The sequence below is a fragment of the Phocoena phocoena genome, chromosome 1 (genome assembly GCF_963924675.1).
Source record: "Phocoena phocoena chromosome 1, mPhoPho1.1, whole genome shotgun sequence".
NCBI classification, from domain to species: domain Eukaryota; kingdom Metazoa; phylum Chordata; class Mammalia; order Artiodactyla; family Phocoenidae; genus Phocoena; species Phocoena phocoena.
Genome location: NC_089219.1, coordinates 136919880 through 136939671, shown reverse-complemented (window position 1 = coordinate 136939671; position 19792 = coordinate 136919880). Strand labels below are relative to the sequence as shown.

Below are 19792 nucleotides of genomic sequence, written 5' to 3'. Positions count from 1 at the left end.
TCTCCACATAAACAGACAAAAAATTTAAAAACCAATGTCCGGTTTCAACCAGTCAAAACCGGGCCAAGCGGAAGCCGAGATATCTCGGTAGCGTCCCATCAGAGGGTCCTTGCAATGCTTGTTCTTCATCCTGACAGGTATCTGTGTCCTTGTGATTGTAAACAATCCATAAGATACTATGTTTTTGTTCCTTAAAATGTCCTCTGATTGGCAAAATGAAGTAAATATTTGTTTTAAAAGTAGAAAATGAAAATTAAACCAGAAGAAAAGAAAAGAAACACAGTGAGCTTGTTTGGAGTCCATAGGATCCGATCTGGAAGAGCTCGGAAAATGTGTTACATGTCTTCTCCTGTTTTCGGCTGGAAAGGTACTAGAGGTTGCGTTGGTCGAGGAAAGAACTGTAGAGTAGGAAAACCAAGGATGTTAATCTAGACTTCAGAGGATTCAAGTGTTAGCTTCATCATCTGTGTCTTCTATCAACACCTTAGTGTCACGAGCCTTGGATCTAGTGGTAATAAGAGGAAAAAAAATACTTAGTCCATTACTAAAATACAAACACATCCAAAGTATTAGGTACATTTCCAATCTTACTACCATTAAAAATACCAGGCACAGGCACCATACACTGTTGGACACCAGATGGACTGTTCCCGGAGTTTCATATTCAATTGCTGGTATTACTGGAAAAACACTAAGAAACTAGATTGCAACCAGAGGAAGGAAACAAAAACAATGCCAGGTCATGTGCAATGGAGGGACTTTGATTTTATGATGTATCTCTTTAAACTCTTTGAGTGACAATTTTCATCTCTGTAAAGCAGGAATAATAATACCTATTTTACAAAATACTGCTTTCACCTCATGGAGATAGTATGAATATCAAGTGAGAAAATGGATATAAAAAATATCAGTAAAGCGTTAAACAAATATAAGGAATTATGATAAGGATGATAGAAGAATCATTGGAGGTACACATGAAAAACCAGGAGAGTTGGCCAGCAGGTGATAAGACCTAAGGAGAGACATGACAGTTGTCTTCAAACAGTTAACAAAGTATACATAGAAGAGGCAGAAAACGAAGTTATGTTAGAAAGTCCAATCAGGATCAACTGGCTGAAATTATAGTGAAGCATATTTCAACATAAGCTATCTACCACAATAATTATCCAACAATAAAAGCAGGTGCCTCGTATAGTTATAAACTTCACTATCACTGATGACTATCAATTAGCATAAGATGACCAACTATTCAGGATGTTGTAAAAGACATTCCTGCATGGGATGAAAAATGGGATTAGATAATGTCAAAATGTTCTGCACTCACAAGCCCCATGAGGTGAAGTGGGTATTATTATTATTACTCGACAGAGGTGAAAATAGACATTCAAAAAGTTAAGGATGTGCTAAAGGTTGCATGAGTCACAAAGTCAGTACTCAATCTCAGAACTTCTTATTTTAGATTCCCTGCTCTCTCGTTACATATATTACATATACCCTGCTCCATTGTTCTAAATGTCTTCCTCTGGTGGCAATCTAGTATCCCAGCGTTCTTCCACTGAACACCTGAAATTGAACGTAAAGATCTATTGCCAAAGAGCTCCCTTGTTTCTGAAACAAAAAGAGTGTATGTTTAGGTTGCCCTCTGCTGGTAACTAACAAGGATTAGACTTTCCAATTTAGGAGCTCAATGAGACGACCACCCACAGCACTGCCTTCTAGCCCTTTGTGGCCCTTATCTTGCTGACTCCATCCGCCTCCACATCCCCTCCTCTTGCTTCTTCAAACTCTGCTTCCTGCTGTATATAATAATATCATGCTTTGTTTTGATGTTCTTCCTGCTGACCTCCCTGACCATTCCTTTCCTGCCCCTTTTGTTGGTTCTTTTTTTCTCTTGCCTGTGTTTGTTCCCTAAGACTCAGTTCCTTGCCCTGCTTTTCTTTTCTCTACCTTCTCCTCTTCAGAGAACTTCTAAATTCTATCTAAAGCTCAGGCAATTTCTACTCTGCGCCCCTGTGGGTTATTACCACCTCCTATTTTTTTTTTTTTTTTTTACTTCCTTTAAAATGTTTCCTTATTTTCTTTTTAGTCCTATTGTAAGCATCCTAATTCAAGTCTTTAATGTTCCATACTTAAGAATACTGCAATGGTCTTTTAGTTGAGCTGGCCTTGAGTTTTCCCTTTCCCAATATATGTTGCACAGTGCCATTAAAACTTATGAAAATATTACTTTCATAATGTCATTCTATGAAAAAATTCTCTGTGACTCCTTCCTGCCTACAAGATCAAGTTTGTACTTTTCAGCCTTCTACAATCATCTATTCAGCTACATTTTCTTACTATTTGTTACTAGTTTTAGTCACATGGCTTTTCTTTCTCCCCATTTCCACCTTCATGTCTTTCCTGTGCCTCTAGCCTATTCAAACACTTCCTTATCCTTTAGAAAACTGCCCATGCTCAACCTGTCTCCTCCTTCACTCCAACCCACTGTGCTATCCACTGTCTCTAGATTTCAAATGCAGCCACAATATACCCTACATTTATTGTTACTTTTAGGAATATACAAAGTAAATGACTGATAAAAATACTTTTGTAGGTATTTAGTAAAAAAGTAAAAATAATAATAGCTTACACTTATCGAGCTCTTTCTGTGAGGAAACTGGTCTAAATCCCATGTCATCACAAATTTAATCTAACCAGTCACCCTATGAGCAGGACCATATTAATCCCAATTTAGAGATGAGGGATAATATAGAGAAATTAAGTGATTTGGCCAAGATGACATAGATGGCAAGTGGCAGAACTAGGATTGCTAACGTTTATAACTTGGAAATGATTTTTATACAAGATATACTGAAGAGTCAAGTAAATTATTTTCCAACAAATTTTCCCCAGTGTACTTTTAATGCCAAATTAGTAAGTATTAATTAATGTATTAATTAGCATATTAATGACATTTTACACTATGTGTTCATTAAGACATTCTATATATAGGTTGGATCATATGAAACTGCTGTTATTGCTGGTTTTTGTGGTGAAACATGGTTGAACGCCAGCAATTTCACCTGGTTCAACCTGATAGCTTCTTAACTTAAATGTTATCCAGTACTAAAACCTGAAGGGAATTCATCTCACAGAAGTGGAAGCTATACATACTGAGAAGCAAGGCGAGGCCGGCGCAGGGATATGCTCTGGCTGTACTTCCATGGCCGATTCTTCTGGCGGTTTCGTACCCCGTCTTCCTGGTCCATCATCTGCTCTAGAAGCGTCTGATCATCTGCATTCAGAGGGGCCACAGAGATGTCCCTCACAGCACGGAATTCACCACAGTTATTCAGATGTTCATTCTCCAGGCGGAAGAAGTTCCACACAAATCGCCTTAGCAAAATGGGGTAGAATAGGCAAATTACTTATAAAATTTGAACATACTACTACTATCACCTGTAGACCTCCCAGTATAACAAGTTTCCACTCATAGAAACAAAAAAAGGAATTAAGGACTAGAATACTAAAATAAAATAGAAAAAAGATGGTGTGGGGGGGTGTGGGGGGAAGGGGACAAGAAAGGAGTAGGCAAAGGAAAGGGACTCATGGAATGCAGTTTCAGAGTACTCATTCTTTCCCTTTATTGAACAAATATTTATTGAATGCCTACAATATGACAGGAAAAGGCACTGAATGAGACAAAGCCTCTTCCTGTATAAGTGCAATTTCTAATGACAGAGACAGATAATAAACAAGTAAACAATTAGCTAACGGTAAGTGCTCTGAAGAAAATAAAGCAGGGCAAGGGTATAGAACATGTTTCTTTGAAGAGATGGCATCTAGCAAGGAAGCAAGTCAGGAAAAGTCCTACAGAAAAGCATCCCGGGCAGAGGAAACAGCAAGTACAAAAGCTCCCAAGCTGGACAGGACTTTGGTGTGTTAAAACAACAGCAAGGTCAGTGGGGCTGGAGAGGAACAGGAAGGTTAAAATGGCAGATGAAGATGGAGAGGTAGAAAAGAAAGGGGCCTGATCCATAGAGGGCCTTATAAGCCATAGTGAAGAGTTTAGATTTTTAAGTGTGATAGAAAACAAGGAGAGTTCTGAGCTGGAGAATGATGTGATTTGTTTTAAAAAGATCATTCTATCTGCTGAACTGTGAACAGACCAAAGGAAGATGAGAACACCTGAAGGAAGACCAATTAGAAGCTGCTGCAGTAGTCCAGGAAAGAGATGATGGAGACTTAGATACAGCTGGGGACAACAGAGGTGATGAGAAGCAGACAGACTAGGGATTTATTTATGAAGATGAAGCCGACAGGACTTACTGACATGGGATGTGAGTGGTCTCAGGTTTTTGTTCTCAGTGAATGGTGACACCATTTACTAGAGATCTGGGTTGTTCCTATTAGGCCAGAGCCATTAGATATCCAAGAGGAAAATTCAGTAGCTACATGGACATGAGTTTGCAGTTCAAGAGAGTCTAGGACTATAGACAGCATAAGAACAGTATTTCAAGTCATGGGTTTAGGAATAATATAAGTGGAGGAGAGAAGATTAAAGAGGATTAAACCCTGGAGCACTCCAATATTTACAATTTAGGAAGAGGAAGAAGAACCAGTAAAGGAACTGAGATGGAATAGATAGTGAGACAGAAGAGTGTAGTTTCTGAGAAATCAAGTGAAGAAAGTGCTTTGCTGAGAGGTAAAATAAGATAAGTACAGAGAACTAACCACTGGATTTACATAAAGAGGATAAAGAGGCAGTATGATCTAAGAGCACAGATTCTGGGAGACTGTCTAGATTCAAATCATGGATGCTGCCACTTACTAGGTGTAATAACCTTGGATGATTTACTTAACCTATGCTTCATTAGTAAAATAAGACAGTAACAGTACCTACCTCACAAGACTGTTGTGAGGATTCACTAAGTTAATACATGTAAAGGGCTTAGAACAGTGCCAGGTACATAGAAGGCAATACATAAGTGTTTGCTATTATTATTATTGATTATTAACAAAAGCAATTTAGTTTGAGTATTGGGAAAAGAAGACTTGAGTTGAATTAAAGGGAGAATGGGGGAGGAGTCAGAGAGCAGAGACAGCAAGTACAGACATCTCTTGAAGAGTTTTGCTGTAAAGGAGAGCAGAAAAATGGGCAGTAGTTGGAGGAAGATTCAAAGGAGATTTTTTGCTTTTGCTTTAAATGGGTGATAGAACATCTGATTCTATTATGAAGCTGATTTTTTTTTTTTTTTTTTTTTTTGCGGTACGCAGGCCTCTCACTGCCGTGGCCTCTCCCGTTGCGGAGCACAGGCTCCGGACGAGCAGGCTCAGTGGCCGTGGCTCACGGGCCCAGCCGCTCTGCGGTATGTGGGATCTTCCTGGACCAGGGCACGAACCCGTGTCCCCTGCATCGGCAGGCAGACTCTCAACCACTGCGCCACCAGGGAAGCCCCGCAGATAATTTTTTAAACAGAAAAAAATCAAGAATAAAAAAGTAATTGGGCTTGCCTGGTGGCGCAGTGGTTGAGAGTCTGCATGGGTTCGTGCCCCGGTCCGGGAAGATCCCACATGCCGCGGAGCGGCTGGGCCCGTGAGCCACGGCCGCTGAGCTTGCGTGTCCGGAGCCTGTGGTCCGCAATGGGAGAGGCCACGGCAGTGAGAGGCCCGCGTACCGCAAAAAAAAAAAAAAAGTAATTGAGCTCCCTCTTTTTACTAGAACAAATTTTTTTTTAATGTATAAAGCAGCATACATGAAAGAGAAAGGAGTATTTGCGGGGAGGCGTTATTGGTGATCGAGAATTTCAGGTCCCAAACCTAGACATCTGAGAAAATGAAGAGGGGAAGGAGGGTTGACAAATGGTTTGGAGAGAGCACTGACAGCAACAAGTATACTGCTTCCAGATTCAATCTTATTTTATCAGGCCATCCTGATATATGTGCCCATCCTGACTCGGAGGAAAGCTAAAAATATCTTTATTTCATCTTCATTTGTGAAAGATATTTTCACTGGGTAAAGAGTTCTAGGTAGGGAGTTATTTTCATTCAGCACACTTAAGATACCATTTTAATGACTTCTGACGTCCACTGTTGCTGTTGAGAAGTCAGCTGTGAATCTAACAGCCATTTCTTTAAAGATAATCCTTTCTTTTGGGCTGCCTTTTTTTTTTTTTTTTTTTAAATAAGCATTTTAACTAAAGCACAACATGAATATATAAAAGTGTGCAAATTTTAAGTGTGCAGGTTGGTTAATTATTATAAAGTGATCACAATGGGTAATTATCACTCAGAAACAAGAAATAAAAAATTACCGTATACCTAAAGCTGCCTGTATGGCCACCCTATGTTATCTTCTAGAGAGTTTATTGATTTACCTTTCATATTTAGCTCTGCAATCCACCTGGAATTGATTTTGCATACATTATGCAGTGGAAGTTGAGATTTATTTTTTCCCCCATATGGATATCCAGTTGACTCAATATCATTTATTAAAGAACCTTTTTTTCTCCACTGTTATATAGCCACCTTTGTCATAAATCAAGTAGTGTCAATGAATGTGTGGATCTGTTTCTGGACTCCCTATTCTATTGCAGTGGCCTATTTGTCTCTTCTTTGTCTCGTCAGACACTGTCTTACTTATGGTAGTTATATAATAGGTTTTGATATTTGAGAGTATAAGTCCTTTACTTTGTTCTTTTCAGGATAGTCTTGGATATTCTTGATCCTTACTGCTGCCATATAAATTCTAGAACTGGCTTGTCAATTTTCACATACATACATCTTTCATTAAATTTATTCCTTTAGGGCTTCCCTGGTGGCGCAGTGGTTGAGAGTCCGCCTGCCGATGCAGGGGACGCAGGTTCATGCCCTGGTCTAGGAAGATCCCACATGCCGCAGAGCGGCTAGGCCCGTGAGCCATGGCCACTGAGCCTGCGCTCCGCAGTGGGAGAGGCCACAACAGTGAGAGGACCACATACCGCAAAAAAAAAAAAAAATTTATTCCTTTAGGTATTTGATACATTCCAGGGCTATTCAAAACGGTATGTTTTTTTAAAATTTCATTTTCTAGTTGTTCGTGACTTTTTTAGAATATTAATTTATGTCAACCTTATATATTCATTCTAATAGCTTATTTGTAAATTCTTTGAATTTTCTACATATACAGTCATGTCACCAATGAATGATCATAGTTTTATTTCTCCCTTTCTAATCCTTATACTTTTTCTCTCCTCATTGCACTAGCTATACCTGCAGTATGATGTTAAATAGAAGTGGTGACAGCACGCATACTTATCTCATTCCTGATCTCCAGGGAGAACTTACAGTGTTTTACCATTAAATATGATCTTTTTTTTATTATTTATTTTTTTGTAGTGTTTACTTTTTTCATAAACAGGCATTGACTTTTCTCAATGGCATTTTCTTTATTTGTTGAGGGTTGTTTTCCCCTTTATTCATTAATGTGGTGAGTTACATAGATTGATTTTTAAATGTTAAATGATTTTTGAATATTACATCTTACATTCTGGGAATGAACCTAACTTGGTTGTGATGTATTATCCTTTTTATATATTGTTGGATTCATTACCCAATATTTTGTTTAGGATTTTTGCATCCCTGGACATAAGAAATATCTTTGTAGGTTCAGACATCAAAGTCATACTGGCTGCACAAAATGAACTGGGAAGTGTTCCTTTCATTGTCTCATTTCCCTAAAAGAGTTTTGTGTAAAACTGATGTTTCCTCCTCATATATATGGAAGAATTCCCTGCAGTTTTCTTTGTAGGAAGAATTTTAACATGGATTTATTTTCTTTACTACATATAAACCTATCAGATTTTTAATTTCCTCTTTATCGGTTTTGGTAAATTGTGCTTTTTTGAGGAATTTGTTCACTCCGCTTAAATTTCTAAATTTATTGGCACAAAGTTGCTCATAATATTGTCATGCTCTTTTTAAAAACATCTTTAGGATTTTTGATATTTGTAATTTGTGCCTTCTTTCCTTTTCTCCTTGATCAGTACTATTTAGACATTTTAACAATTTTAGTAGTCTTTTAAAAGAACTAACTAGCTTTGTTAATTTTCTCTATTATATGTCTGTTTTCTATTCCATTAATTTCTGTTCTTTATATTTTCTTCCTTCTACTTTTTTTGAGGTTTGATTTGCTATTTAAATCTTTTTTCCAATATTGAGCTGTATACTTTTCTAATATATACATTTAAGGCTATACATTTCCCTCTAAGCATGGCTTTAGCTATATTTCACCTTTTCTTTTGTTACATTTTCAATTTCATTCTATTCAAAATATTTTAAAATTTTCATTGCAATTTCAACTTCAACCATGGGTTATTTATACATGTGATGCTTAATTTCTAAACATTCGTGAATTTTCAGATACCTTTTTGTGATTTTACTCCTCTGAAGTTTGTTAAGACTTCCTTTACAGCCTAGAATATGGTTAATTTTGGTAAATGTTCCATGTGTAGCATTTGTATTTAGTACTTGTTGTATGCAGTCCTCTAAATATGTCAATTAGGTCAAGTTGGCTAATTGACTACTTGTCTACTACTGAGAAAAGTATGTTAAAATTCTTCTCTAAAACTGTAAATTTATCTACTTTTACTTTTTAGCAGTGTCAACTTTTGCTTTACATATTCTCAAGCTATGTTATTAGGTGCATACAAATTTGAATTGGCTATCACAAATGAATCTCAAAGTCTCTAGGTCTGGCAAATTTCTTTAGCACAAAATTGGCTTTAGTGTTCTGCTTATCCTGGGATATCTGCCTTCACTTAGCATTTGGGCTATCTTGTCAGATCACTAATGTTTTTAGGAAGATTAAAAAAACATTTTATCTGGTATTTTTAGTGTTTCTACTGAGAAGGTTGGGCTGAATAACCCAAATTGCTAAATTGCAAAAAACGATTCTTAAAAGATTTTAATTCTAATTCCTGTTCTAAGACTTTTTACCTCATTTCCACTCATGACCCTTCCAATGGAGCCCAATTCTTTCTTTCCTTTCTTTTTTTGATTTAAAAACCTTTTATTAAGTACAACACACATTCAGAGAAGTGAACAAATCTGATGGGCACTGCATGATGAATTTTAACAAAGTGAACCCATCATGTAACTAGCACACAGATCAAAAAACAGAACATTACTCCACCCCTCACCCAAGGAGGTTCTCCTGGTGCCACTTCCAGTCACTGTCCCACAAGGGCAAATACTATTTTGACTTCTAATACCATAGATGAGTTTAGCCTTCTTTTGAACTTTATAAATTTGGAATCATACAGGGACATACTCTTGTGTCTAACTTCTTTTGCTTAATATTTTGCTCTGTGAGATTCATTCATGTTGTTATTTAGTCTTTTGTTCTCATTACTGGATAGATTTGCATGTGTGAAAATACCACAATTTATCTATCCACTCTATATTGCTGGGCACTTGGGTAGTCTCCATTTTGCTGCTATAAATAGTATTATTGTGAACATTCTTGTATGTGGGTCTTGGTGGCCTTAGGTTAGCACTCCTGTTTACTATATACCCAGGTGTTCATGCACAGCTTTGGTAGATACTGACAAAGAGTCTTCCAAAGTGGCTGTTGTACTAGTTTCCTCCTACCTGCAGTGTATGAGAATTCCAATTGTTCCCATTGTTCTACATCCTCATCAATACTTAGTGTGTCTGTATTTTTCATTTTAGCACTCATAGGTGAGTAGCTGTATCTCAAATGTAGGTTTAATTTGTATTTCCCTGGTGACTAAGCATGTTAAGAACCTTTTCGTTAGCCATTTGGATGTTCAAATGGAGCCCAATTCTAAAAAAGCTTCTAAGTCATCATCAGCAGTTACTTTAACTTTGTAAGAATTAATCTCTTAGTCCTTCAACCAGGATTTTCCAACTCTGAGGCTGATGAAAAGTTTGAGAAAAGTTGGAAAATTTAAGCTTTTCAAGTATAAGTTTTAATAAATTCTGATTTATAAGTATTGAGCAACTTTTTAGGTAAAAAAGAATCTTTGATAAACTTTTCAGTAGTTTGCTTACCGGAAAACCTCAAGGGGAGCAAAGACAGTAGCAATGATGTCCCTAGAATGAGGCAACAAAGTCATGGAGGTAATTGAGATTTGGATAGTCCAAGCAAAGCGCAGGATCACATCCTCTATGATGGCACAGTAATAATAGGCCTGAGGAATAATAAGCAAATTGAGTACACTTATCATCACGCTTCTTACAAATAAGCACACCTAGCACAGTAACAAGAGTCACATATCCTACTGACAAGCATAGGTTAAAGAGTTTTATATTTTAGAAAGATTTCACCAATTAAGTTTTTTTTTCTTAAATGGTACAATATTTAAAATGAATTTATAAATATTGTTTTACTGAATTTCAGTAATCATTTAACAAATAAACTTCATTCCCATATTGTATACCAGGCTCTCTTCTAGACCCCAGAAATACAAACCAGATAAAATCCTTGATCTGACTGAAATTATACTCTAATGTGTATGTGATACACTAATGACTCAATAGTTAATATTAGAAAATATTAGCAGATTTATTAACTCTGTTATTTGCACTTTTATTCTCAAATTGCCTTACCCTCCATCTGAAAAAATTTTGCCTTGCTTTTTGATGTCAGTAAATAAAATTAAGCTTGGATTTCACATACATAGTTAAATTTAAGGAATGTTCCATTTTCACATGAGGAAGACAGCACTCTACTAATCTTTCCAGGTACTAGTATCCAGTATTTGAGAGTCCACGCTTACCTACACAAGTCTTAAGTAAACAAACTGCCAATAGACCAGACCTGTAATTCACGGATTTTCTCACTATTAATCTCTGGATATCTAGCTCTTTAAAAATATGTACTTAAAGGTTATGACATCTTATGGGAACTAGAACTGATATGTATTAAGCCATAGCACTTATTTTATTTTAAAAAATTTAACAAAGGAATACTAGTCATGTCAGAAGAATATTAAACAAAAGAAATAGCAGTCCCCTTCTTGTCCCATTCTCTAGAGACAAACATTTTCAAAATTTGTAGCTATTTCTTCTATTATTTATCTTTCACATTTCTAAATAATGTGTGTATATTGCTATATCTTGATTAATCAATTTTAGACATTATCCACTGCTTACTATGATGAATTTTATGAAGATTTTTAACACATTAACATATCTCCCTCTTCCCTCCCCCATCCATCCAATAGAGCGATAATGTAATTTTTGGATAAATCCACATGCAGTGAACTCATTATTAGGCCTCTCAGTGAAGAGCTGCAATTTCATGTGTCTTTAAGAGCCAGTCAAGTGGATCCACATTTCACTGATGTGGGAGCTGATGTTACCAAAAATTGAAGGTCTTTTGGGAGGAATACACTTAACTTGAGGTCAAGAGACGCAGAAAAGTTAAGTTTTAATATGGAGATAACAAAAATGCTTCCTGGACCTGGGTATGGTGCTCAATAGTATGCGTTGTTAATGCCGAGGAACTGATTTTAAGGTACATATAACTGTGTTAATTTTTAAATGAAGTACCACTGGACTCAGCAAATAGCTTCTTCCTTTTTTAAGAAGAATAAATTTTATTCCAATATTTGCCTTTTTAAAATTGAAAGGGGTATGGTGATCCCCTAGAACATTTTTCTTATATATTTGCAAAGCATAATGTACAAAAGCATATACTTTATTTTCTAGGGTCATGAAAATATATAATAACAAAAAACTGGTTCTATTAACTAGTTTTATTACATAGAAATCAAAAAGTTAGAACTATTTAAATGGAGGAACGAATATTTATATAAAGATATAAACAGTTCATCAAAGCAACCATTATAACAAGAAATAAACGTATTATCTCTCTCAGTAAGGCAAGAACAGTTCAAAGAGCAATAAGGCACATACATTTGGTGACCACAAAAGGCCATCTTTACTTGAATGCATGTCTGCTGTCTGACTTGTGCTTACTATTACTTTTTTTGATTTTCTTTTCAAATGAGACTTATAAAGATATATCTAGTATCTTGGTCATATATTCTAAATTCGCACATTGGGATTGCTACAGCTTATGTTAAAAAAAAAAATCACTGTCAGTAAACATCTCCTTTTCTGCCTTCATTTGTTTACACAAAGTTACCCTAATATACTATTCTTCGTATTCACTCTCCTATCATTTATTTTTAATCCTCACACTTGAAAACAGCCTTCCCTAATCACCAATTAAATACTACACATTCACGCTTTTTCAAAGTGCAATTCTGAGGTACTGGTGACATTCTGACATAGTATAAAGTATTAGTGACCCAATTTATAATCTCCTCCACATCACAGAATTTTAGGACTGGGAAAGGATCAAGAGATAATCTACTATAACACCCTACCTTATAGAAAAGAATACACCGTAGTCTGGTTGCCTGAAATTATACAGCTAGTTAGTGAGAGAGCTGGGATTAGAATTCACTTATAAGGATTCCCAGTTCATTGTTTAATTTCTTTCAATATCTGAGTAAAGATACTCTTGGCCTTTTGACTTTTTAACTCAGCCTCTCGCATCCTTTATTCATATATATATAAATAAGATGCTAAAATAATTCCCACGTAATTATCCATGTATTTTTGGATTAAATTGGAACTTTAGGAAAACTGATTGAAATAAATGAAAGGAGAAGCCTTCTTGATGCACCCAAGCAAAGTCAGGCACTCCCCTTTCCTTCGTGCTTTCATAGCGCTGCTCATTCAGTCTAGTATTTATTCATTCATTCCACAAACATTAAGTCCCTGTATGCCAGGGACTATGCTGGATAGTGAGGGATATAGATACCTAAACAGGTAATTAAAATACAGTGTGACGATTGCCATAATGGAAGTTTGTATAGGGTAAAAAGGGATTAGTACGAATGTCTAATTATGCTTGGAGAAATAAGAAAGGCTTCTCAGAGAAAGCAAAAAACTGACCTAAAAAGAAGGAGCAAGAGTTTGCAAGGTAAACAAAGGGGAAAGAGGGCATTTGAGATGGAGGGAATTGCATGGTCAAAATAAATCATAAATGATAGTAAGTTATTTATTCCTCTATTCTAGTCTTTATCACATTGTATTGCAATCTGCTTACTTATCTGTTTAGAATATAGATTAAGGCCTCCTTGAGAACCACAATTTTACTTTGTTTTTATTTCCTATAGCCTCTAGCATATAGTAAACATCTGATACATTTTTGCTGACTGAATGGATTAGTACTTTTTGGTAAGTATTTTCTCTAATTATATTAGGTTGGGATTGGGTATATATTGTAATAGGTACACCTGAGTTGTTGTTTTGTTTTTCTTTTTTAAATAAACCCAAGGACTCTTTGTACATACTTTTTGGGGGTATACAATCTCTTCCCGGAGGAAAGTGTTTTCTCCTGCATTCTTATCAAAAAGACCCCAGTCCATCTTCAGATCCCAGATGAGGGTGTAACAGGAACTGATGATACAAAAGACGATCCACAGGTAAAAGAACACTACGGTGTCTGAGTGACCTCGTTCTGAAGAAAGAAAAGGGAAAGAGAAAATTACTAGATTCAGGTAAAATTCTTCATTAAATAAAACTAATTTAAAAACAGATTCTTTCTCCAGCTCCATAAAGGAAATAAGGTTTTAAAAGAAATCTCTTTAGTAGAATCATTGTCTAACGAAAGTTAAATAATAAATCTGATTCTTCTGAAGTTCAAATAATTATCAAACATTCATCAAATACACAAAATTTGTACAAATGTGCATTTAGAGTTTAGAGGCTTTATGGTGAAAACATAAAATTTCAAATAACTGCAATGGAGGTTTTGAATATTACAAAAGTTGTCATTTTAGTTTTTGCCATCAGGTGGCAGCTTAGGGTCAAAGATGAAAAAAATTTATGAAACACCAGTAACAAGGAATGCGCTGCATTTGCTTTAAGAAATTCTTGGATTGTTTTTACTTTAGAACAACATTTCCTTCATATATGTAGATCTTAATACTTATTGTGAAAGCAATCGGATAATTTTAATTCTAGGCAAAATGCCAGAAAGCAACAGATTGATGAGGAATGTACCTTAAGAACATATATGAAAGCAAATTTCTCTCAAATCACAAAGCAAAGAATGATATGTTTGCTTCTTTTGGATGTTATTTAATGATGCAAAGGCTTAATGTGACTTTATGCTGGGAACACTATAATGTAACTTTGGGTTTTACGCCGAGAACACTATAAAGTGCAATAAATCAGAATAATAAAAATAATTTGCAAAGGTAGTTACACAACCTAGTCTTTTTCATTCTCCAGTGCTCTGTATATTCTCTATGAAACTTTTCTTTGACAAGTTTGAAAGTCATTGTGATGTTCTTTGTATTCTCTGGTTGTAGGATATAGGTATATAACTACTACTAATATGGTCCTCAATCATCAGGAAAAAAAGGTGTCATCTAATTCAAAAAAAGTTTAAATTGTGGTTAGTTTCCCAAAGGCTTAGAAAGTAAAGGATGTATCATGCATTATCCATAATCCTTCCTATTAAAATAAACAAGTGCTGGGAATTTCCTGGTGGTCCAGTGGTTAGAACTCGGTGCTTTCACTGCTGGCGCTCGGGTTCAATCTCTGGTCAGGGAACTAAGATCCTGCAAGCCATGCGGTGCGGCCAAACAAACAAACAAAAAAACAAGTGCTTACTAATCATTTTTAGATAGTAAAATGTTAAGTACAGTATTATTCAAAGGCACCCTTTAGACATTTATAATCTAGTAAGTTGAAACAGCCATTTGTTATTGATGATAAATTTGAGCTCAAAATAAAATAAACAGGGGCTTCCCTGGTGGCGCAGTGGTTGAGAGTCCGCCTGCCGATGCAGGGGACGTGGGTTCGTGTCCCGGTCCGGGAGGATCCCACGTGCCGCAGAGCGGCTAGGCCCGTGAGCCATGGCCGCTGAGCCTGCGTATCTGGAGCCTGTGCTCCGCAACGGGAGAGGCCACAACAGTGAGAGGCCCGCGTACCGCAAAAAAAAAAATGAAAAAAAACAAAGGACTATGAGAACATCAAGGAGAATGGGACTGTTTCCAGCAGTAGGAGATAAGAGGAAGTAGCATTTGAGTTATTTCTAGAAGGATAAATAGTGTTGCAAAAGTCAGGCAGATGAGGCAAGGCTATTCAAGGCTAAAAGAAGATAATGAAAAGCCATGAGGGTGGGAAACTGCAAGGTATTTTTGAGAAGTTGCAAGTAATCTAAGTCTAGTGTGGGTGAAACACAGAGGATGTGAGGGAGTGGGTATGATTTGAAATGAAGCTGGAAAAGACATTTTGGGTCTGACTGTGGAATGCCTTCTTGGGCCTTAGGATTAGACCTGTATTTCAGAAAAATAATGGGTTGGCAGGTTGCTTTCATCAGAATTACTAAGTTGGTTAAAAAAATACAGATATCTCTGAGCTCCAGTGTTGTGTTAGCATCAGTCTGTACCAGCTTTATGAACCGTCAAATTTTCAAAAATTTTGCAAACTGGTTGTTAAACACAGTCATTATTAAAAATTAAATCACATAAACTTATAATTAGCTATATTAAAAACAAAGGTAATGAATACTCAAATTCATCACTTCCTAATTACTTTACTAAATTTTGATATTATTTATTCTTTTAGGTTATATATGTTTATTGTATCTATATAATGGAAATACTATACATCTTTTTCCAACATTCCATGTTAATCATCTTAGTAGCTTGAAATTGGCTATGGTAGCAGTCCATATTTACACCATGGAAATCAGCAAACACTGCAAATCAGTGCTCCCATCCCCACCCGAGAGCTAGTTTTTAAATATATACCAGCACACCACTGTTCACCTTCTTCTCCTGCAAAGTCAGTGGTAGGGAACAGAAACAAAAGTTTTAAAAATGGTCCACAATTGATTCTAATGAACAGTCAAGCTTGGATATAAACACATTTTCAGGTTTAAACTATTTTCACAAAACCTTTTCTTCATCAAGAGCAAGCTGGGTTAATATTTATTCTATAACATTGTGCCATATGAATTATCATTTAAAAGGTCTAACAAAATATTTACTTATTATCTAGGTTTAGTTGGATGTGTTCTAACATACCTGTTCACTTCATTCTATACACAGATATAGAATCTAGCCGAGTTGTATTGTTCAATAATTAGCATCATGGTTGCATTCAAAAAAATTCCATAACTCATCTACTAAGGTTTGCAAAGAATAAAGCAAATTTAGCAACATAATAAAATTCGCTCTTGTTGTATTTTCAAAACAAGATCAACACAGAGATAAAGACCTAAAAGGAATTGATAATGAAACTAAAAGTAACGTGCTAATTTTGTTATTTCTTCTAGATTTTAAAACAAGTTCTATCTTCAGGATATGATTCTTAAAATGGGACAATGGGCTACGGGGCTTCCCTGGTGGCGCAGTGGTTTAGAGTCCGCCTGCCTATGCAGGGGACACGGGTTCGTGCCCCGGTCCGGGAAGATCCCACATGCCGCGGAGCGGCTGGGCCCGTGAGCCATGGCCGCTGAGCCTGCGCGTCCGGAGCCTGTGCTCTGCAACGGGAGAGGCCACAACAGTGAGAGGCCCGCGTACCACAAAAAAAAAAAAAGGGACAATGGGCTAAACTGCCTTCCTCTAAGCCCATATTATTTCTATGAAATTGCTATGAAATATAGACAAGGACTTACTGACTTAAAAAAATATATTTTAACAGAATATTTTATAATAAGTAATTTTTATCTTATGAACTTCTTCAAACAATGATTTGAAGAAATCAAATATTTCGTCTACATATGCTACATTTTGGTCTTTTTAAAATTACTACCCTACGTGATCATTTCCATCTCCCAAATGAGGAGTGCTTCTCCCTGAAATCATCTGCCTTCATTGGTATTCAGAGGTTGTACCGGGAAGATATTATCACTTTAGGCAAGCAATTACATCTAATTCTCTGTTGGCTAACTCTGGTAGCCCACTTTAGTAATGTTCAGAATCACAGAAAATCAAGTCATTGGTATTCCACACTAAGCTTCTATTACACACCGGCCATGTTAGAAGCGTAATTAATACCAGACAAATGTATGGTAATTGGTATCTAGTGAATCTAAAACAAATAAAATAAGCTTCCTAGAGTTTTGTACCCATTAACCATCACAGGAAGGATAAAGCAAAATAATATGTTGGGAAAAGTGCTGAGAGAGAAACCAGAAAAATTACATATGGACATCATTGTGAGTCATATTTCAGGAAGGATATTTTAAATATGAAAAAGTGGCACTGTGTAAAAACAAAGTGAACAGTTTTCTTTCAACCAAAACCTTTCTACTCTGGTAAGAGCTTACCAGGTTTTAATCTGAAATTAAATAAGGAAACAAATAAAATAGACTGGGGACACTGTTTTCAAAGCTCAAACCTATATAGGTAAGCTGAGTTATGAGTGAGTCTGGCTATCAATTTATCCTAGGACAGGCAAGACAGACATTATATTCTCATTTTACAGTTAAGGAAGCTGAAGTTCAGCGAGACAGTCAGTAAGTGGAAAGATAACTGTATTTGAAGTCACAAGATCTGGGTTTGAATCCAGACTCTGCCTCTTTCTAACTCTGTGACTATAGAAAATTCATAATCTTAAAATGATTGAGACAAAAATGGAAATCATTAGGCCTAAGGATAAATGAGGAAACTAGTAATAGGAATCTTTAACCAAGGAACTTTTTTTGTACTAGACAGCACTGTTTCTCTAAGTCCAACTCAACTTGAAATAATAGTTCCATAAAACTATTAAGTAACATTAAAAATATTTCTAAGGTATGTGGAAAACAGAATTTAAAAAGTATACACATATTATTATTTCAGACTGTATATAACTTTATGTTTATAGAAATACAGAGGTATCTATCCCTGATGAGGAAAGTAAGATTATTAAAGGGATTCATTTTAACTTTATGTATTATTTGAATTTTGTTTTTACAGCCATATATACATATCCATGTTTTATTTGTATAATTAAACTAAAAGAAAAAGGAAGAAAGTGGGCTAAAGTAAACAGTTACCATCAGGGTGATGATATTTTATAAATGATTTAAACAAGAGTTTAATGTTGCTATATTGTTTTTATAATAAAAAAGTACACAGGAATTCATTTATTCATTCAACAAATGCTTACTGAGTGTCTACTACTATAAGCTGTGTTATTTATTATATAGGTATAATACTTAAGATCAGCTGCAGGGGCTTCCCTGGTGGCGCAGTGGTTGGGAGTCCACCTGCTGATGCAGGGGACACGGGTTCGTGCCCAGGTCCGGGAAGATCCCACATGCCGCGGAGCGGCTGGGCCCGTGAGCCGTGGCCGCTGAGCCTGCGCGTCCGGAGCCTGTGCTCCGCAACGGGAAAGGCCACAGCAGTGAGAGGCCCGCGTACGGCAAAAAAAAAAAAAAAGATCAGCTGCAAAGAAAAATCTGTTCATTTCTACATTCAACAAACATATGCTGAATGTCTACCGGGTAACCAGGTATATTTTAGAGAACAGAAAGGTACTGAAGAACTATTAAGGACTAAGTGTGAAAGAGGAGAGATGTAAAATAAACAAAAGCACAATGTGAAAGTGCAACTGTGGAACTGTGCATACAGGAGGAATCAATAGGTTAGGCTTTCAGGACGGGAACAGCCAGGAAAGGCTTCCTGGAGGGGGTGCTACTTGAGCTGAGTCTTGAAAGTTAACAGTCGTGAGTTAACCAGGTTTGTGAGGCAGAGAGAGCCATATCAAAGAATAGAAACGATTCATTCAACAAATGAACACCTACTTACTATATGCCAGATATTATTCTAGATACCAGGCACACAGTAGTGAATCTTATTCACCAATGGGCAAATTTCCTACCCTAATGAAGCTTACTACTTTAGTTGGGGTAAACAATTATCAGATATACAAGTAAACAAGACAATTTCAGACAGTGAAAAGTGCCAAGAAGGAAACAGAACATGGGGACTTCTCTGGTGGCGCAGTGGTTAAGAATTCACCTGCCAATGCAGGGGACACGGGTTCGAGCCCTGGTCTGGGAAGATCCCACATGCCACGGAGCAGCTAAGCCTGTGTACCACAACTACTGAGCCCGCGTGCCACAACTACTGAACCCGTGTGCCACAACTACTAAAGCCTGCATGCCTGTAGCCTGTGCTCTGCAACAAGAGAAGACACCGCACACTGCAATGAAGAGTAGCCCCTGCTCGCCACAACTAGAAAAAGCATGCAAGCAGCAACAAAGACCCAGTGCAGCCAAAAATAAATAAATAAATAAATAACTAACAAAAAGGAAAGAAAACAGAACATGGTGACATGATTGAGACTGGCAGAATTCCTTTAGATAGTGTTCAGGCAGAGGAGGTCTCTAAGTTGATATCTGAGTAATGAGAAGGAGCCAGCTACATGAAAAGCTGGAGGAAGACTTACATATATAATATTACATTTTCTAGTAATCATAAAAGGTAAAAATTTAAAAGGTAAAAAGAAACAGGTAAAATTAATTTTAATAATATATTTTGTTAACCTAATATATCTAAAATGTTATTTTAATGTATAATTAATGTATAGAATAAATTACTATATAAAGTCATTGTGGCTATTAGAATAGAGACAGTGAGGAAAGGCAGAGTACTGTTTTGAGACACAGGAATGAGAAAAGGAAACAGATTAGACCAGGTGGCTTACTGAGACAAGGAAAGCCTTTTTAGGGTGAGAGACTGTATATATAGGTTGAAGGGAAGGGGCCAGTAGTGACGAAGAGATT

General features: G+C 36.5%; 1 protein-coding gene across 2 annotated transcripts in view; it reads right to left on the bottom strand.

The window, feature by feature from the left end:
- Positions 1-215: 215 nt before the first annotated feature.
- XPR1 (xenotropic and polytropic retrovirus receptor 1) overlaps positions 216-19792 on the bottom strand; it is a 191224-nt gene continuing 171647 nt past the window's right edge. The window contains exons 12-15 of one of the 2 annotated variants that reach the window (XM_065873063.1): positions 13353-13519; positions 10033-10172; positions 3154-3375; positions 216-505 (exon numbers count right to left, since the gene is read on the bottom strand). In XM_065873063.1, coding sequence (XP_065729135.1) covers positions 445-505; positions 3154-3375; positions 10033-10172; positions 13353-13519 — 590 coding nt within the window. In that variant the 3' untranslated portion in view covers positions 216-444. The remainder of the gene's footprint in view (positions 506-3153; positions 3376-10032; positions 10173-13352; positions 13520-19792) is intronic. The other variant, XM_065873064.1, reaches the window with a different exon arrangement.